The following is a 21,301-nucleotide window of genomic DNA, read 5'->3' on the forward strand; positions in this document are numbered from 1 at the left end:
CACAATACACGCATATCTAACACCTGAACGAAACCCCTCCACTGTCTTTGTCTCACAAGTTATTTAATATTATAGAGGTGAGAGGTAATTGTCAGTTATTGAAGGAGTGATTACATGGAAATATGTAGACAGTGCCTAGACATTAAGGAGAGTAACCCAAAAAAATGAGTAACTTTGCATCTTGGCAAAACCATGTTGCATTGGAGGAGGGGGGTACATTTAAAATGTGGGGACAGATTTATAGTAGGGATTGGGCATGTCCTACACCAACTTTATATTTCATTATAAAATATATAGCTATCAAGTCATTTGTGTGCTACATGAAAAAACAGCCAATATTTTCCTTACATGCAAAATAATAAGCTAATTTGCACCCCTTGCACTGTAACATGGTTTGTCCAGAAGCAAAATTACTCCTTTTTCTTTCTTTACTTTCCATAATGAATCAGGCCCAATATCTCAACAGTCACAAAAACACAGGTGACAGTGTAATGGGCACATTGTTGGTTTGTGTGCTCGGGCAGAAGTGATCACATTGGAGGGTGCACTTGGGTTTTTACTCTGCACTACACTTTGTAATAGATGGAGATAAAAGCTGAAGAAACACTGGAACTGGATTTATACATAATTTATATAATAAAAGTTTGTTACCACTAAACAGGGTTCGAAGTTCCATGTAAACGGCCTGCAACATATCTGATGTATGTCATCTATTACCCTCAACAAAAACAATGATAGCACATGTTACAAGGTGGAAAAACATTGCTTATTTACACTCTCACCAAACTCTCACAAATATAAATGTTGAGATCTATGGGCTAAACTCAACATTAATATTATGGGGGGAATTCAAATCTGTGCAAATTATTGACGGACATCGCCACAATGTCCGGCTGCACACAATACCAGTTAGTACAATAGAGGAATCTTCGTTCATTTTTGCTCGCACCTCTATGAGTGGAGATCTCATCTCAGACAACGCCGCAGAATCTCTACTCCAGCAGCACTTTGCCTGGAATTGAATTCTCCGTTATGTATCAATAAATGTGAAAGTGTGACTACATACATAAGTAATGTATCACTTCCCTCCCCACCCTATATGTTGCAATTCAAGTATATAATTAATGAGAAGAAAAAAAATCATTAAAAAAGAATACTTGGCACTTGCTGGGTGAGAATGATTCTGGAATCATTACATAAATAATATTCTATGATAGTGTATCCAGTACTTCAGAAGCAATAGTCAGGCTAGACTTGGTTCCCACCTTTAACAATTGCCATTCCCATAGAACTCAATTAGAGCTAATAGGTGTAAATTTGCACCTTGACAAACCCAAAAAAAATAATTTTTCAGGTTCAGGACAGCTTTCTTTTTACACAGCAATTTGAGGTATGAGCTAGGATGCGTTCTCCTCCCAACTAAAAAATCTGTCCAGAGAGTTTAAATTTGAACCCCAACACCTGCAGTGGTTTTGCCAAGATGCTTAACTGCACTTCCTTTCTTAATTTACTCCTAACCAGTACTTTAACAGTACTCTTTTGCCCCCAGACAGTAGCTATATTTGCTGACAAGTATAACTACCTATCAGACAAGACTGGTAAATGTAGTCAGAAACAATCCAATCTGTCCGTCAATACAGTAAAAAAGTGAAGACGGTCAGAAACGGGCAAAGATTGAAGGCAGACGACAAGTCAAAACATAGTTACAGTGAGTATAACAGAACAGTAACACATATAAAAACTACCACCTCTACGCTGACGACACTCAACTATACCTCTCCTCTCCTGATCTCTCTCCCTCCCTCCTCTCTAGGGTGTCCGCCTGCCTCTCTGCCATCTCCTCCTGGATGTCCTCTCGATTCCTCAAACTTAACCACGCCAAAACTGAACTCATAGTCTATCCTCCGTCTCACACCTCGCCCCCTTCTGACCTCTTGTCACTCACCGGACTGTGAGTGCTACTTCTCGTGTGTTTAGGAACCGTGGCCGTCCACCATCCTGAGGGTCTGCGCATGTGCAGTCCTTTCAAACCTTCAGTACATGTTCCTTTTAGTTAATTGGCTGATCAGGCAACACTCCCTATTTAAAGCACTTGAGGTCAATACCTCGTTGCCTGATCTTGGAGTCTCATTCCCCATGAGCCTCTGAAGGTGTTTCCTCATGTTTTCAGCTCCTGCTGATTCCTGTTGTTCGTTTGTGGTTTCCAGACCACTTCAACTCTCCTGTGTTTCATCGTTACTGCACCAGCTGATTCCTATCCGCTGCCTCCGTGCTTCTACAGTTTCCAGACCACTTCAACTCTCCTGTGTTTCATCGTTACTGCACCAGCTGATTCCTATCCGCTGCCTCCGTGCTTCTACAGTTTCCAGACCACTTCAATTCTCCTGTGTTTCATCGTTACTGCACCAGCTGATTCCTATCCGTTGCCTCCGTGCTTCTACAGTTTCCAGACCACTTCAACTCTCCCGTGTTTCATCGTTACTGCACCAGCTGATTCCTATCCGCTGCCTCCGTGTATCTACAGTATCCTGCTCACTTCAACTCTCCCGTGTTTCATCGTGACTGCTCCAGCTGATTCCTATCCGCTGCCTCCGTGTATCTACAGTATCCTGCTCACTTCAACTCTCCCGTGTTTCATCGTGACTGCTCCAGCTGATTCCTATCCGCTGCCTCCGTGTATCTGCAGTGCCCTGCTCATCGCAACCCTCCAGTACTCCTCGTGTCTGCAGCCAGCTGATCCGCTCTCCGTGCTTCTACAGTGTCTCCGCTTGTGTCAACTCGCCTGTCTGCTGTGGATCAACGCTCGGCTGCTTTCATCTCGGCTAGACCATCTCTACTCTTCAGTGTTCTTCAGGTGTCCAGTTCTATATACTACTGCTTCCTGAGTATTGTTTCCATCCCTGCTGGTCTACCTACCTGTGCGCTGCACCTACTTGATTACCGCTTCCACCCTCCTGGGACTTCGTATCCTGCCGGCCTTCAGCCGTTCAGGTATCCCTGCACTTCTGTCTGACAGCCTGCTCTCCTGAACCACGGTATGCATACTTCTCATTGACTGTGCTGGTGTATTGCATATCTTGCTGGACTGAGTTGTTCTCCTCTGGAGTTTCCTATCCGCTGAGACTATTGCCATCATTTGACTGTGTTACCTTTAGCCTGGATAGTTCTTGTGACTTTGTATAATTGTGCAGTGCTGTTCAGTTATTACTATTTTGTGCATATCATCGTGGGATCAAGTTCAGTGTGCCCGTGTATTCTCTGCATTGCATTTACCTCCCCGTGCTCCTCCTCACAGATATATTTCAGTGGTACAACTTGCTAGAGGCAGACCACTGTTCCCTGTTTCCTGAGTCACCAGTTTCCTGTATCCTTTCACATAGCAGTGGTACAACTTGCTAACGCAGATCTCTGACTTCCCGGATACCTTCACCTGGATTCCATTCCCTCACCTAGACAGCGGTACCACTTGCTATACGCAGACCGCTGACTCTCATCACCTCCTCGTTACTTCTGGACATTCCTCCTCACTATAGCAGTGGTACAACTTGCTATCCGCAGACCACTGACTACCCTCACGTTTCCTTGTCCATCCAGTTCCTCGTGTACAATTAGCTATATATTACCAGTGCTGCTAGTCATAGACTTTCCACGAGCATTCTCTTACCATCTGCTGTCTCCTGTTCCGTTATCATCCCGCTACCAGAGTACCATATTACCACCTATACTGCTCTGGTAAGTCCATCATCTGGTGATACCTGGGTAAAGACTCCTAGTGCCCGTGACAGTAAGATCAGGCCATGACAGACCCAGATTCGGAACCTACAGCTTAAGAGATGCTGCAGCATCTGGTCACCCGTATGGAGCAACAGGATGCTCGCCAACAGCTGTTGTTACAATGTTACCAGGCGTTAGCCTCCCAAGGAACATCTGGACAGAATATCACAGCTAATGCTGATGCTCCTGTGCTTTCCTCCGTTTCCCCAGTGCCATCCCAGGTGTCTACGGCTTCCACGCTTCACCTGCCTACTCCGTCAAAGTCTGATGGAGACCCCAAAACTTGTAGGGGTTTTCTCAATCAATGTTCTGTTCATTTTGAGCTCCAACCTCAAAATTTCTCTACTCATCGTTCCAGAGTGGCCTATCTTATTTCATTGTTTTCTGGACAAGCTCTCACATGGGCTTCCCCTCTGTGGGAAAGAAACGATCCATTATTACAGGATAGTGCCAAATTTATTTCCACGTTTCGAAGTGTATTCGATGAACCAGGTCGTGTCATCTCCGCTGCATCCAGCATTCTCCGTTTACGTCAAGGTTCTCGTACAGTAGGCCAGTACGTCATTCAATTTAGGATATTAGCCTCTGAACTTCAGTGGAACACTGAAGCGTTAATTGCCGCCTTCTGGCAGGGGCTCTCCGATAAAATGAAAGATGCACTGACTACTCAAGAACTACCTACTTCTTTAGAAGATTTGATTTCTCTTTGCCATCGTGTAGACGTGAGATTTCGTGAAAGGGAGTCTGAAAAAACAACTTCAGTTAAAGCACCTCTTCGCTCAACCTCTCAACTTCGTCCAGCTTCATCTCCTGTGATACCCATGGAGATAGGACGCTCCAAATTAACTACTGAAGAGAGGAACCGAAGAGTAAAGAATAGACTTTGTATCTATTGTGCTGATTCCACACATATGCTCAATTCATGCCCTAAAAAATCGGGAAATGCCAGGCCCTAACTAGTTCTGGAGAGGTGAAGTTAGGGTCCCTGGAGTCCTCTCCATGTGCTACGAAATTAAAAGTCTGCGCTTTTGATGTTACAATTTCCTTCGCTACCAAATCCTTTGAGTCCCAAGCACTTATTGATTCTGGAGCTGCGGGAAATTTTATTTCTAAATCCCTAGTGAATCAATGCTCCCTACCAGTGATTACCCTGAAGACACCTATTACTGTGACTGCTATTGATGGATCACGTCTTATCAATGGTCTCATCACCCAGAGTACGTCTCCAGTAACGCTTCAGATTGGTGTGCTACACCAAGAAGAAATTTCGTTTTTAATTCTTCCTGTTACTACAAGTCCGATTGTTTTAGGCCTTCCATGGCTTCAATGTCATTCTCCCCAGATTGACTGGCGCACTCCTCAAGTTACGTCTTGGGGAGCTGAATATCATCATCGTTGTCTCTCCCAAGTCGTTCCTCTTAAAATACAGCAATCCTCCATTTCACCTTCCTCACCGGGACTCCCTCCTCAGTATGCTTCATTTGCCGATGTATTTGATAAAACTCAGTCTAAACGTCTTCCTCCTCATCGTTCATGGGATTGTCCGATTGATCTTCTACCTGGCAAGACTCCTCCTAGGGCTCGTGTGTATCCACTTTCGTTACCTGAAACTCAAGCTACATCTGAATACATCCAAGAGAATCTCCAGCGAGGATTTATTCGACCTTCTACTTCTCCCGCTGGAGCCGGGTTCTTCTTTGTAAAAAAGAAGGATGGATCACTACGCCCCTGCATAGATTTTCGTGGACTTAACGCCATTACTATTAAAAATCGGTATCCCATTCCTCTGATTACTGAGCTATTTGATCGGATTAAGGGAGCTCGGATCTTTACCAAGTTGGACCTTCATGGTGCCTACAATTTAATTAGAATCAGGTCCGGTGACGAATGGAAGACAGCTTTCAACACCAGAGATGGGCATTATGAATATTTAGTAATGCCTTTCAGGTTATGTAATGCCCCCGCTGTTTTCCAGGGCTTCATTAATGAGATCTTCCGGGACTTGTTATATGTATGTGTCGTCGTTTACCTGGACGACATATTGATCTCTTCACAGGACCTGCCTTCTCATCACCAACATGTGGCAGAAGTTCTGTCCAGACTCCGGAGAAATTCATTATTCTGCAAATTAGAAAAATGTTCATTCGAGTTGCCCCAGATTCCATTTTTGGGTTATATTGTCTCCGGAGTTGGTCTACAAATGGATCCAGAAAAGGTGAATGCTGTGTTACATTGGCCTCAGCCAACTACTCTTCGTGCCATTCAGCGTTTTTTAGGTTTTGCCAATTACTATAGACGCTTCATTCAAGATTTCTCTTCGATTGCATCTCCTATTGTGGCCCTGACTCGTAAAGGGGCCAATACTAAACAATGGTCAGCTGAGGCTCTTCAAGCCTTTCAGTTTCTTAAAGAGTCCTTCTCCTCTGCTCCCATTCTTCGACAGCCTGATGTGACGCTTCCCTTCTTCCTAGAAGTAGATGCCTCTAATGTTGGTTTAGGAGCCATTCTCTCCCAAAGATCGGAGCAACAGAAATTCCATCCTTGTGCCTTTTACTCTCGGGGTCTTCTGCCTGCGGAGAAGAATTACACCATCGGGGACAAGGAGTTGCTGGCTATTAAAGTAGCATTAGAGGAGTGGAGATACTTGTTGGAGGGAGCTCGTCATCCTGTGACAATTTTCACGGATCATAAGAACTTGTCATATCTACAGTCTGCTCAATGTTTGAATCCTCGTCAAGCAAGATGGTCTCTTTTCTTTTCTCGTTTTGAGTTAATCATAACCTTCAAACCAGCTGCAAAGAACAAAAAAGCCGACGCTCTATCTCGAGCCTTTGTGACGTCCTCTGACGCTGAAGAGGTTTCCAACCACTCTATACTAGACCCCAAATGTGTTTCGCTGGCTGCTTCTTCCACTAAGGTGCTACCATTTGGGAAAACCCTCGTGCCTCCTACTCTTAGGAGGAAAATCCTTTCGTGGTTCCACTCTTCTCGTTTTTCTGGACACTCTGGTGAACGCAAGACCTTTGAGATTCTCTCTCGGAGTTACTGGTGGCCTTCTATGAGGAGAGATGTCAAAGAGTTTGTAGCCGCTTGTGAATTGTGTTCTCAGTTCAAGACCCCCCGCAGAACTCCAGCGGGTTTGCTTCAACCACTACCCATTCCGTCCAAGCCATGGACCCATATTAGTATGGACTTTGTTACTGATCTTCCTCCCAGTAAAAACGGCAATACTATTTGGGTAGTGGTGGATAGATTTTCGAAGATGGCGCATTTCATTCCCCTTGTCTGGTTTACCTTCCTCTTCTACCCTGGCTGAGCATTTCATCAAAGAAATCTTTCGTATTCATGGATGTCCATCTGAGATTGTGTCAGATAGAGGTGTACAATTCGTTTCCAGATTCTGGCAGGCCCTTTGCAAGACTTTGGGCTTACGATTAGCACTCTCATCTTCCTACCATCCTCAATCAAACGGACAAACTGAGAGGGTCAATCAAGATCTTGAGACGTTTATAAGAATGTCTCCATCAGCCAATCAAGACAACTGGGTAGAATTGCTTCCTTGGGCTGAATTCGCTCATAACAACATGTACCATGAGTCATCTTCCAAAACTCCATTCTTTGTGGTTTACGGTCACCATCCGTCTTTTCCGGAATTTCCTGCCCTCCCTCCCACCCAAGTTCCTGCTGTAGAGACTGTTTGTCAAACTTTCAAAAATATTTGGTCTCAGGTCAAAACCTGTTTAAAGAAGACATCTGCCAAATATAAGTCTTTTGCAGATAAAAAGAGGCGGGCTATTCCACCACTGAAAATTGGAGATCCTGTTTGGTTATCTACCAAAAATATTCGTTTGAAGGTCCCATCTATGAAATTCGCTCCTCGTTTTATTGGTCCGTATAGGATCATTCAAGTGATCAATCCAGTTTGTTTCAAACTTCTACTTCCTAAGAATCTTCGTATTTCCAACGCCTTCCATGTGTCCTTGCTCAAACCTCTCATCATCAACCGTTTCTCGGTCCCTCCTTCAGCACCTCGGCCAGTTCAAATTCATCAGGAGGAAGACTTTGAGATTACTCATATATTGGATGCAAAAATTTCGCGAGGAGTTCTTCGTTACCTCGTTCATTGGAAGGGCTTTGGTCCTGAGGAGCGTTCATGGATCAAAGCTGAAGATCTCAACGTTCCAACTCTTCTTAAGAAGTTTTATTCCAAATTTCCGGACAAACCCGGTTCCAGGTGTTCTGTGCCCTCCTTTAAAAGGGGGGGTACTGTCACTCACCGGACTGTGAGTGCTACTTCTCGTGTGTTTAGGAACCGTGGCCGTCCACCATCCTGAGGGTCTGCGCATGTGCAGTCCTTTCAAACCTTCAGTACATGTTCCTTTTAGTTAATTGGCTGATCAGGCAACACTCCCTATTTAAAGCACCTGAGGTCAATACCTCATTGCCTGATCTTGGAGTCTCATTCCCAATGAGCCTCTGAAGGTGTTCCTGTGTTTCCTCGTGTTTTCAGCTCCTGCTGATTCCTGTTGTTCGTTTGTGGTTTCCAGACCACTTCAACTCTCCTGTGTTTCATCGTTACTGCACCAGCTGATTCCTATCCGCTGCCTCCGTGCTTCTACAGTTTCCAGACCACTTCAACTCTCCTGTGTTTCATCGTTACTGCACCAGCTGATTCCTATCCGCTGCCTCCGTGCTTCTACAGTTTCCAGACCACTTCAACTCTCCTGTGTTTCATCGTTACTGCACCAGCTGATTCCTATCCGCTGCCTCCGTGCTTCTACAGTTTCCAGACCACTTCAACTCTCCCGTGTTTCATCGTTACTGCACCAGCTGATTCCTATCCGCTGCCTCCGTGTATCTACAGTATCCTGCTCACTTCAACTCTCCCGTGTTTCATCGTGACTGCTCCAGCTGATTCCTATCCGCTGCCTCCGTGTATCTACAGTATCCTGCTCACTTCAACTCTCCCGTGTTTCATCGTGACTGCTCCAGCTGATTCCTATCCGCTGCCTCCGTGTATCTGCAGTGCCCTGCTCATCGCAACCCTCCAGTACTCCTCGTGTCTGCAGCCAGCTGATCCGCTCTCCATGCTTCTACAGTGTCTCCGCTTGTGTCAACTCGCCTGTCTGCATTGGATCAACGCTCCGCTGCTTTCATCTCGGCTAGACCATCTCTACTCTTCAGTGTTCTCCACGTGTCCAGTTCTATATACTACTGCTTCCTGAGTATTGTTTCCATCCCTGCTGGTCTACCTAACTGTGCGCTGCACCTACTTGATTACCGCTTCCACCCTCCTGGGACTTCGTATCCTGCCGGCCTTCAGCCGTTCAGGTATCCCTGCACTTCTGTCTGACAGCCTGCTCTCCTGAACCACGGTATGCATACTTCTCATTGACTGTGCTGGTGTATTGCATATCTTGCTGGACTGAGTTGTTCTCCTCTGGAGTTTCCTATCCGCTGAGACTATTGCCATTATTTGACTGTGTTACCTTTAGCCTGGATAGTTCTTGTGACTTTGTATAATTGTGCAGTGCTGTTCAGTTATTACTATTTTGTGCATATCATCGTGGGATCAAGTTCAGTGTGCCCGTGTATTCTCTGCATTGCATTTACCTCCCCGTGCTCCTCCTCACAGATATATTTCAGTGGTACAACTTGCTAGAGGCAGACCACTGTTCCCTGTTTCCTGAGTCACCAGTTTCCTGTATCCTTTCACATAGCAGTGGTACAACTTGCTAACGCAGATCACTGACTTCCCGGATACCTTCACCTGGATTCCATTCCCTCACCTAGACAGCGGTACCACTTGCTATACGCAGACCGCTGACTCTCATCACCTCCTCGTTACTTCTGGACATTCCTCCTCACTATAGCAGTGGTACAACTTGCTATCCGCAGACCACTGACTACCCTCACGTTTCCTTGTCCATCCAGTTGCTCGTGTACAATTAGCTATATATTACCAGTGCTGCTAGTCATAGACTTTCCACGAGCATTCTCTTACCATCTGCTGTCTCCTGTTCCGTTATCATCCCGCTACCAGAGTTCCATATTACCACCTATACTGCTCTGGTAAGTCCATCATCTGGTGATACCTGGGTAAAGACTCCTAGTGCCCGTGACACCTCTCCATCACTGTCGACAACACCTCTATCTCCCCTGTCCCCCAACTTCGCTGCCTTGGTGTCATCCTCGACTCCTCTCTCTCCTTTGGCCACAACATTCTCTCTCTTGCTAAATCCTGCCGCTTCCAGCTGCGTAACATCGCTCGCATCCGGCCCTTCCTCTCCCAAGATGCCACCAAATGTCTTATTCACTCTCTGATCATCTAGCGCTTGGACTACTGTAACCTCCTCCTCACTGGCCTCCCCCAATCTCATCTCGCTCCCCTTCGATCTGCACTTAACGCAGCCGCTAGGCTTATCTTCCTTTCTCGTCGCTCCTCGTCTGTCTCCCCCCTCTACCTATCCCTTCACTGGCTCCCCTTCCCCTACAGAATCCTCTTCAAGCTCCTCACTCTTACATACAAGACCCTCGCCAACTCCACTGCACCCTACATCTCCACCTTCCTCTCCCCTAATCTGTCCAGTTTCAAACGGGCTTTGAAAACCCACCTTTTTCTTAAAGCCTTCCAGTCTCCCACTTAACTTCCTACCTTTTCTTCTGCCTCTTCCCCTTCATTCCCCTTCCCTTATCCTCCGTTCCTCCTTCTCTCCCTCTCTCCCCCATGTCTCTCTGTCTGTCCCCACCCCTTAGATTGTACGCTCCTTTAAGCAGGGTCATCTCTCCTCCTGTCTTCACCACTTTTAACTCTGCTCTCCAGCTACCTAGCCCTCCTCCTCGAGGACCCTCTTCCCCCCCGGCCCCTCTCGCTCCCTCCTCTCCCCTCTGGGGGTTTCCCTGTCATCCGTGCCCTCCCTCTTGGGCTCCGTCGTATGCGGACCTTCCCCTCTCCCCTCCCCCCCGACCTAGCTGTGCTTTGAGCTCACTGAGTTACTGTGCTTATTGTTTACTGTACTGTGCTGTCTTACCTCGTATTGTAATTTTGTTTGTCCCTGTACGGCGCTACGGACCATAGTGGCGCCCTATAAATAAAAATTAATAATAATAATAATAATAATGGGCACCTAAGTGGTGTAAATCCTGGACTTACATAGGTGCAAAGGGCTAATTGCAGCGCACCTCACATCAGGATGCACAAACACACTCCCGCATATCAGACCACATCTGCATGCGCACAAAGGCTGACATGGGTGACAAAGAATAGACATTCTGGTACAAGGAGGTCAACAAGCTATGCTTTAAATGCCTATTTAAAAAAAAAATTAAACATTAACGATTCTTAGAAAGCCATAGCTGACATGAAGTACCTGACAAAATAGTTATGCATCTAGTACATAATCCAAACATAAACAAAACAGAAGAATTTGTTTATCTATTGGAATTATTCAATAGACATTTCTAATTAGCGGAAATGTAAGTGGTGGAAATAAAAGGGAGGTCAGGAGAAACTTTCCCTACTGGGCCCCCTTTATATTCATCATATTAGGAGCCTGGTACAAACATTCCAATTAGGTAAAGAGAGGCTTTTGTGTTTTAGCTCCAACTGTATAAGTATGCCTGAAAACTATTTAATTTTTATGTCAAAAGAATTTCCACTAGACAGATCAATTTGGCCCAGCAATAAGAGAAATAAGTATTTATTTTCATGCAATACTCACCCAAAGTGTTTCTGCTTTAAAAAAAAAGTCTGAATTACTTGTTTCTATTGGTATCATCATTGCTTATTTATATTTGTATAGCCCACTGAGCCTATTTTTACGCCAGTGCAGATGGATTAACGCTGTAGGTTCTAGATTCTTTTTCAATCATTTATCATTAGCTCGTTGCACTCTCTAGCAAAGTGAATCTGGCAGAACATGTCTGTGAAGACTCCCCTCTTCCTTAAAAATAATCTTAAAAATAAGAATAATCTTAACAATAAGTAAAGAATGAATGTTTACAAAATACACCCTTTGGATCTATTATGCCCATTTTAGCTTACAAAGAAATCTTATACTTTGAAAACATATTCCTTTACTTGCTTTAAAAGTATCTCTGTGGCTCCAACACTACCTCTATCCAATGTGCACATTATTGTGCTAGAGTTATAGAGATTTATGTTGACTTTGTATAATAAGATCACATACATAAAATTGCAGTGAAAATTGATTAAATGCATATTTTAATAGCCAAACATGACGGGGTATTTCTCTGCAATTTTCATAATCAGAGAATTACAATACCAGTGTAAAGCTTAAGGCCATACAACATTTATAACTAGAAACCAAAGTATGTACTTTTCCTACAAGTTTAACCCTTTCGCAGTTGAGGCTGTGTTCACCCCTGTGCTGAGCCTATTTGGGCTGGTCCCATCAACCAATATCATCAATCCACGTTCCCAAAACAACAAAAAGCAGGAGTCTACACATAGGTTTTCATGTACAATCTGCACTTGAAAATGATAATGCATTTTTTGCTAAGTCTTGAAAATGATAATGCGTTTTTTGCTAAGTCTTGAATGAAATGCATACAATTTGTAGAAATAATATGGGAAGCCCATTTTTTAAAAATAGACCTTAATTTTCTTAATTTTTGTCTGTAGTGTACAAGTATTTGTCTGGTGATCACACATGATCAACAGATAATAACTTCTCAGGAGACTCCCTTCTTTCAAATGAGTGGGCCCCTTTGACTGTAGATGCCAGAATGGGGCGGGGGGGGGGGGGGGTGGGTGGGCATTGGGTGCTTTTAGTGTCCTCTCCTAATTCCTTCACTACAGTCCTTTTTCTGTCGTGTAGAGGTAAGTGCTAATGTGCTCAGTAATGTCATCTGCCCACACAACGGACATTTCATATAACGTCATGTCGTTATTTTCATAGGCCACGTCTATGACCTCAGAAAATGAGATCATGGTCGGTAGGTTCGTGACTTCCTACAGTTTGGACTGCCGCCACGCAATGGCACGGTTGCAACACAATGATGAGATTCACCACAAATGGCATCATGGAGACCCCCCTCCCACCCACTTCCCTAGGATGCGGGAGAGTGGCTGCTCTAATCTGGGAGAACTAGAAATTCGTGAGATTATGCTGCACAATAAAAGGCCTGAATTACAGAGCAGGTCAAAGCTAATGTCAGACCTTCCGTTGTATCATTACACCATTTCATCCACCAACATAACGACGTTTCAGCTTCAATAGTTACTTCAAATTATCCTTTAATGCAGCATTTTTTAAAATATAAAATTTCTGCAGTTACAGGTGTTGCCAATAACAATGTTCACTATGATCTGCAACATTTCCCTTACCTTTAAGTCTTGCTCTAGACTCCTGACAAGCTCTCCATCCACTTGGCCAGTCTGTGCAACTTTTATGCTTTTTTGCTCTGCTTTCCTGAGGCGGTACTGCAAAATACGGCAGTTCTTATTGGCTCGGTCAAGCTCCCGTCGGAGCTCCTGCAACTGGTAAACATCTTCCTCTAGATAGCTGTCACGCATCTCCTCCATTTCAGCGCGTAACTCATCAAGTTCATCCTGTTGAAAACACATAAAAATTTAGGATAAAGGAATCACTTGGAATGTATGTAGCTTCAATAACAAGCGTAAAACTTTATTCTCTTGATCAAGTCCGGAAAAAATAACATAACATATAAGATCTGCTATGTTTAACCAGGTGTAAAACATAACAAAGTGCCTATTAGAAGTATTAATATCTAATGCCTTAATTCACTTGTCTGGTGCAACACTAGAATAAAATGATTGTTCAATATTCATATATATATAACGTTGTCATTCTTTTTTTTCTTTCCAATATGCAGCTATAATTGTAGTTCTAATTAAGTCACCAATATCTATGGGGAAGGTCAGTCAATTAATGTAAATATGAATTAATCAGTTTCTTTAAAATTACATTTTAATCACTAAGGGCTAGATTTACTAAGCTGCGGGTTTGAAAAAGTGGGGATGTTGCCTATAGCAACCAATCAGATTCTAGCTTTCATTTATTTAGTACCTTCTACAAAATGATAGCTAGAATCTGATTGGTTGCTATAGGCAACATCCCCACTTTTTCAAACCCGCAGCTTAGTAAATCTAGCCCTAAGACTCATTCTAAGCAACAGATCTAAACAGCTAGTATTAATGGCGTGGCTCACTTTTTGAAAACCTCAACTTAAGGCGCAATTCTTTGTAAAAATGAGGTGTATTTCTTTAACATTAACCACTTCGGCTACTTGTAAGAATACACAATGTTTGTTCATTTTTCCTTTGAATTGTGATTCAGTTTGTTATAAATGATTTACATTTTTCTTACTGTCGTGTGTTTAGCATAGCAACCAATGTCACAAGACATATGGTGTAGTGATCAGAGAGGCTTTGGAACGTCCCTCTTCTCAGTTGGCACCAACCAAACCTTTCCTCTGACATCACGTGTCCAATGACTGGCCCATTCTTAGATATGAGATTACCCTCTCTGGGTACTAAGCAGATACAGTGTTTCCTTGTCTGAGAAAGATTTTTGCAGCGACAGCCTGTCCCACAGATCTAATTTGCAAATAGACAACTGAGTTAAAGGAAAACATCAAGGAAAACATATTCTTGTTACAAAGGTAAAAAAAAAATTGGTATTTAAAAAACAAAACAAAAAAATTGCCTTTGGGTTATTGGGTGAAGTGTGTTCACCCTCTCACTATTTGTTATATGGGGACATTACAAATATTACAAATAAAAACAGACAACAAAGAGGTCAAACACAGCACTGCTTAATAAATAACAGTATACCTCCCCTCCAGTAGATTCCTAAGGGACTTCCAAGGGGCAAATGCAGGAGGCGTGACTGCACAAGTCGCATCATCATGGCTCCACCCTCTGCTGTGCAATGCACCAGCCAATCATCCGTGAGCGACTGCTCCAGACTGGCTGCCCGTCTATTAAGTATGCAGGCTTACCGGACATTAACACATTTGGGGGTAAATGTATCAAGCTGCGAGTTTCCATCTTGTTTGAAAAGTGGAGATGTTGCCTATAGCAACCAATTAGATTCTAGCTATCATTTTGTAGAATGTACTAAATAAATGATACCTAGAATCTGATTGGTTGCTATAGGCAAAATCTCTACTTTTCAAACCTGCCAGAAAGTCGCAGCTTGGTACATTTACTCCTTGGCATCAGGATTTCCTCAGGAGCAGTCCGTTTCATCTATGTTGGTTTTTTATTTTCATTTCACATGGATTACGTTGGGTCAAGAACAGATTCCAGGTAAGTATTTATTGGGGATACTGCACTACGGAAAAATGGGGACAAAATAATTATTTATCTATAAGGGGCACATGTCATCATTATTAATATCAAGGAGGCATAGTTATTTTTATTATACTACGGGGGCCAACACTTGTAGTGCACTATCGTGGCACTACAAGTGCTATTATCCAGTGTCACCCATGTGCATGCTGGAGCAGGCACTATATGACAACATTTTACCACTGGTACCCACCAGCTAGGGGTACCAGGATGGGCCCAGTGCTAGCCATCTCTAGGTGTGGGGGCCCGATCATTTCTTTGCTGGAGGACGCGGCATGATGCTGAGTAGCGGTCATCCCATGGAGAAATATCTGCTCACTTTGACTGTTCTCCAGACTCGGACACACACACACAAGTAGAAGGAGAACCTGGGGTGAGCATCAGGAAAACATTCAGCCAGAAGGGTAAGCAGGGTTTGTGATAATGGAGTTCTCCATTAGGAGCCTATTTATCAAGCCATAAACCATGCAAAAACTACTTTTTCCACATGCTTTAGGCATTTTTAAGTACATTAACTATTTAAGAAAAGCCTAACGCAGGAGATATTGGAGACATCTCCTGAATTAGGCAAGTTACATAATACCGCAGTCCCCATAATACTCAAAGGGGACTGCAGTGTGGGCAAATGTATCAAGCTTCGAAAAGCTTAATTTTCGGAACTTGACACCGATTAGCCATTCAATCCTCTACCGGTGTGGTAGAGAGATCTTCGGATACCTCTCCACAGCATTCGTGCTCAAATTTACATAAATGACCTCTGCACATGAGCGGTACTACAGTGCACATGCGCAGTAAAGACTCCGGGTCAGAATCTGGAGTTAACTTTAGAGAGAAATCATTGCAGGTAAAGCCTCCTATTGAATGCGCTGTCCCTACATGACTTCAGTAGTAAATTACCCCATTAATTCATCTATCATCGATGCCATGACAAGTGATAATTAGCGGGTCAAAAGTGGGATGCACAATAGGCCCCTTAATGTGATATTATGGTTAATATTCTTTTTTTATATCTCAGTCAGGAAAACCAGGGTTAATTTGGTCAACAACTCACTTTGAAAAAGAGGTCTTTGTCTTCCTGTGTGTCTTCCTGTGATGCCAAGTGAATCCTAACGGCTTATGCACAAAGATTTTGCACCCATTTCTGACTGCTGCATATCCTGTAAAAATGTATTTTTGCCAGATGCACCTATTTGTCTGCCATGCGTAGGCATGCTTCAATTTCTCTTTCAGGAGTGTAGCCATTTTACTGTTACCATCAGGAAGAAGCCACAAAGAGTGTCTGGGCAATCGTTGCAGGATACTTGCTATAACGACATTCATATTGCTCTGTCATTTGCTCTTTACTAGGAAGATGAGACACTAGGAGCTGTTATTATACAGCCCCTAAAGATCAGCATTGTTCATAGTGTCAGACAGGACACTAAAAATAGCAGATGGTGACTACACCATGATATGGTAGGTGGATGTTTACAGAAGCAACCAGTCTGCCTGTCTGCTATACAGATTACAGGTACTCTATCTAGTAGCTAGTATATACATAGTGGTGAAAGTGGGCTGGTATATGGTAGTATGCTATACCACCACTACTTCTATTGCCTTCATTACAAAACTAACAAGTTCCATTCACTTGAGTTTTTCATACCACCCCTTCTAAATTTCCAGTTTAACATTTATCTATCTATCTATCTATCTATCTGTCTGTCTGTCTGTCTGTCTGTCTGTCTGTCTGTCTGTCCATCATACCCCCTGAGGGAGCAAGCAAACCATAACACAGAGAAGTGTGTGACTGGCAGCACAAACACTGAAACGCTGACCAACACCATGGAACTACAACCAAATCTGTAAGACTTCTCCTATCCTTTGAATTATAACCAGAATAAAAACCTTATTTACGTATTAAAAAAAAGTCATGACTGTAAGTGAGGTCATCATGCGTACAATTTAATGTTTTAATTATATTGGTTTAGGATTGCATGATTTTCTGCATAAAATGTGCCTACATAGTATTGCAAATAAAAGATTTAGCACAACCTACACAACGACAAACGATCCCTGTTAGAGTCATCTCTGTTTCCCTGGAAGGCGACAGTTCTAATAGGAGACAAGACAATCGCTTTATAATGTCCTTTCCAGTTATGTAGATGGCAACGAAATGAGAATATAAAGTTTCAAATGGTTCTCCTAAGATAGAACTCTCCGCCTCAGAGATTCACTCATTCCATTACCAGCCTGTTGCCCTTGGGACATGAACACACTATTATTAGGTTTGCACTCAATTCAGGGCAGGAAGGAAGAACAGTGTGCCAAGGCAAGTCTGGAAAAGGAATAATTTTCCAATACAGCCAATCACATCAGTATTATCATAGACACAGTAACCCATTAACCAAACAAAACAAACAACAGACCGATAATAAACACTGGACACCAATGTTGAATCATTCAGTCGGAGGAAACAAGTTATTTCTTGAAATATGCACAAGGCTTGTGTTATTCATTATTCCATAACCTTACAGCTAAATCCCCTATAATACATGGAGATTTATAAAACTTTCTAAACAGGAAAGGTGGAGATGTTGTCCATAGCAACCAATCAGATTCTAGCTATCATTTATCTAGTACATGCTAGAAAATGATAGCTAGAATCTGATTGGTTGTTATGGGCAACACCTCCACTTTTACTTTTCAGAAAGTTTGATAAATCTACCCCATGGATATAAGAAGAGGAGGCAGGATAAATTGTTAACATATATTTTTATGGTTACTGGTAAGATAAAACTAATTCTCTGAAAAATAAATTTTTTCTTTTTGAAACACTCAATGGATACATCATACAGCCCCTCTGTTTTTGGAAATAATATACAATATCAGAGACACATTTATCAACGTAAAATGGATGCTTTCTCTGGCAATAGCGATAGGTATATTTCCATGGGAAAGGCTATTTAACAACTATCATGGGTGTACCCACCACAATACCTGTTCTGTTATCGCCACTTCAGGATAATGATAACAGATTACAATCATTTTTACACTTTTTATACAATTTTTTGACATTGTTTTTTATTTTTAAACAGTTTTTCAAATCAACTTTGTTTGCCCAAATCAAGCGCATATCTACAGAGACTGGCCATGTAAACCGGTAAGTTAACCCTTACCGCCTGGGCCAGTATCACTCAGTGGGATTATTTTTTTTTAAAAAGGAATATTTTATTACCTTAATAAAGGGTGAGATAAGTGGCTCTTAATAATAAATAGGGGCCCGATTCATTAAGGATCTTAACTTAAGAAACTTCTTAAGTCTCCTGGACAAAACCATGTTACAAGGGGTGCAAATTAGCATTCTGTTTTGCACATGAGTTAAATACTGACTGTTTTTTTTAATGTAGCACACAAATATCAACTTTAAATTTCAGTGTACAAATAAGCTATCAAGTATTTGTGTGCTACATGAAAAAACAGTCAGTATTTAACTTATGTGCAAAACAGACAACTAATTTGCACCCCTTGCATTGTAACATGGTTTTGTCCAGGAGACTGAAATAAGAAGTTTCTTAAGTTAAGATCCTTAATGAATCAGGCCCTTAGGACCCTTACTTTTCATTAAATGCAGATTTAATCTCTTCTCTAAGCACTAGTTCATACAAGGACATCATCCATATTTTCTCTTATCCATATCACATCTCTTCTAGCAAATAAAATGTGTAGACTCATCTGGCAAAGCCAATCCTGACACATCGGCACTGGGACCATTGTTTCACTGACGTCTATATACAATATTTTACTTTAGCTTTTGATCGTTTCTGTGAAACTGTAATACTAAATAAGCGGACTATAAAAAACGAATCTAATGTTTCTTGAAAATCTGCATTTTAAATGTACAAGTTCACTTAAATGATCCATTAACACTTTCAATGCTGATGATGTTCTCATTCAAAAAAGTTTAAATGGCATGATAAAATAGGCAGTATGTACATCATATTGGTAATTCGCAAAAGTAGATAAACAAAACACAATTTACAATGCAATACTATAGTAAGCATATTCCTATTTCTCAAGGAAAATGGAGAATAAGAAAAGGTTGTTACATCAAATAAATAATCTCTCCAGTCCTTCGGCTCAGAACTGGAAAAAAACAGTGGGACCCAGGTACACCCATCTAATGTTTCGGAGAAGTCTGGCCAGAAGTGGTCTTCATGGAAGAAGCCAACCTTCGACGTGGAAACAAGGCCAAGTGACTCAACTATGCATGAAAAACATAGGAACTGGGATGCAGAAAAATGGCTGCAGGTGCTCTGGACTGATGTGTCAAAATGTTAAATACTTGGCTGTAACAGAAGACAGTTTGCTCGCGGAAGGGCTGGAGAGCGGTATAATAATGAGTGTCTGCAGGCAACAGTGAAGCATGGTGGAGGCTCCTTGCAAGTTTGGGGCTGCATTTCAGCAAATGGAGTTGGGGATTTGGTCAGAATTAATGGTGTCCTCAATGCTGAGAAATACAGGCAGGTATTTATCCATCATGCAATACAATCAAGGAGGCGTCTGATTGGCTCCAAATTTATTCTACAGCAAGACAACAAAATGAAACATACAGCCAGTGTTATAAAGTGGTATCTTCATCGTAAAGAACAACAAGAAGTCCTGGAAGTGATGATATGACTGCCACAGAGCCCTTATCTCAACATCATCAAGTCTGTCTGGGATTACATGAACAGAAAGATTTGAGCAAGCCTACATGCACAGAAGATCTGTGGTTAGTTCTCCAAGATATTTGGAACAACCTCCCTGCCAAGTCCCTTCAAAAACTGTGTGCAAGTGTCCCTAGAAGAATTAATGCATTGATGCTGTTTTTAAGGCAAAGGGTGGTCACAGAAAATATTGATTTGATTTAGATTTCTCTTCTGTTCATTTACTTTGCATTTAGTTAATTGATAAAAATAAACTACTAACACTTCTATTTTTGAAAGCATACTTACATTGCAGCATTTGTTCCACACCTGCCTAAAACTTTTACATGGTATTGTATATATCATACTTTGCGACTTTGTATAGTTGGCCTTTAGGAGATCCCTAGGAGGTGGAGTGGTGGGAGGGAGCAGAGCATAGTGATTTAAGTCATTTTGGCCTGACCCTGTGAGAAAACCTTCATTTTATCATGGGACGGTGCCAAAATGATGCTGTTCACCGTGAATCGCGTCATTTTAACTCCCGACAGGCAGGATGCAGGAGAGTTGCCTGCTCTTCAGGGAGTCCAGGAGACTTGCCCCGCAATTCGGGAGTCTCCCTGACATTCCGAGAGAGTGGGCAAGTATGATATATAATTCAGCTCATAGCCTTTGAAATATATGAAATATATTAAAGTCAATTCGTGGCTTTACCTGCTTTTCTGTTTTCTGTAGTTAAGTACTTATTGAGAAGTCCCAGATACTTCCTAAAATGGTTTTCTGCCCCCAAGAAATTTGAAGTCACCTTTTCTTGATCTCCTGTAAGTTTGAATTGAAAAGCAAGGCCATTCATGTCACCTGAATGTGTGGGGCCATAATATCTCCTATATGAGCTATGACAGTTATAAGAACATATTACCACGTATCCTATTAATGTGATTGTGTGAGGAGTCTGAAATGAGCATTAAACATTTTGGGCAATGGGATTGGAAAATTGGACTAAATAATATTTATACAAGTCGTTACTTAATGGTAGCCACTAGCTATCATTGATTACAATGTATACTACGTATCAATCCATGATAGCTGATTGCTAGTGACTACCATGTATGAGATACTTTGCCAGAGCAGATGTCCCTGATTCTATGTTGATGATGCTATTTGTGTTACAGAGCATTTGGACCTGTACATACTCTATATCTTAAGACGTAATATCAGCTCTTGTCCTCCCCTGCTACTGTGACAAGAGTAGGCTTCTACTGTGCTATCCCAGAAAATGAGGACAACTTGAGAATACTAAGGAAGTAGGTGAAAACTACTGGGGAACACAATGAAGACTGTAGATTTCTGTAGCCTGGGGTGTTTTTTCTATTCACAGAACATGCAATGTAAAAAATAAAAACTGTTGTAAAAAGCAGGGATTGCTCTATTAAAACCGCAAATAAAACTATAAAAGTATCAATTAAATATTGGAAATATGGAACAATTATTTTGTGTCCGTCAAATACTAGATCCACGCGCTGGGAAA

At 42.3% G+C, this 21,301-nt stretch overlaps 1 protein-coding gene across 5 annotated transcripts in view; it reads right to left on the minus strand.

The window, feature by feature from the left end:
- The window catches only part of MTCL1 (microtubule crosslinking factor 1), a 161,396-nt gene that overhangs the window by 110,908 nt on the left and 29,187 nt on the right, over positions 1-21,301 (minus strand). For all 5 annotated transcript variants that reach the window (XM_075213306.1, XM_075213309.1, XM_075213305.1 and 2 more), the window contains exon 2: positions 13,124-13,348. In XM_075213306.1, coding sequence (XP_075069407.1) covers positions 13,124-13,348 — 225 coding nt within the window. The remainder of the gene's footprint in view (positions 1-13,123; positions 13,349-21,301) is intronic.

This window comes from Mixophyes fleayi, chromosome 5 (assembly GCF_038048845.1).
Source record: "Mixophyes fleayi isolate aMixFle1 chromosome 5, aMixFle1.hap1, whole genome shotgun sequence".
Taxonomy (NCBI): domain Eukaryota; kingdom Metazoa; phylum Chordata; class Amphibia; order Anura; family Limnodynastidae; genus Mixophyes; species Mixophyes fleayi.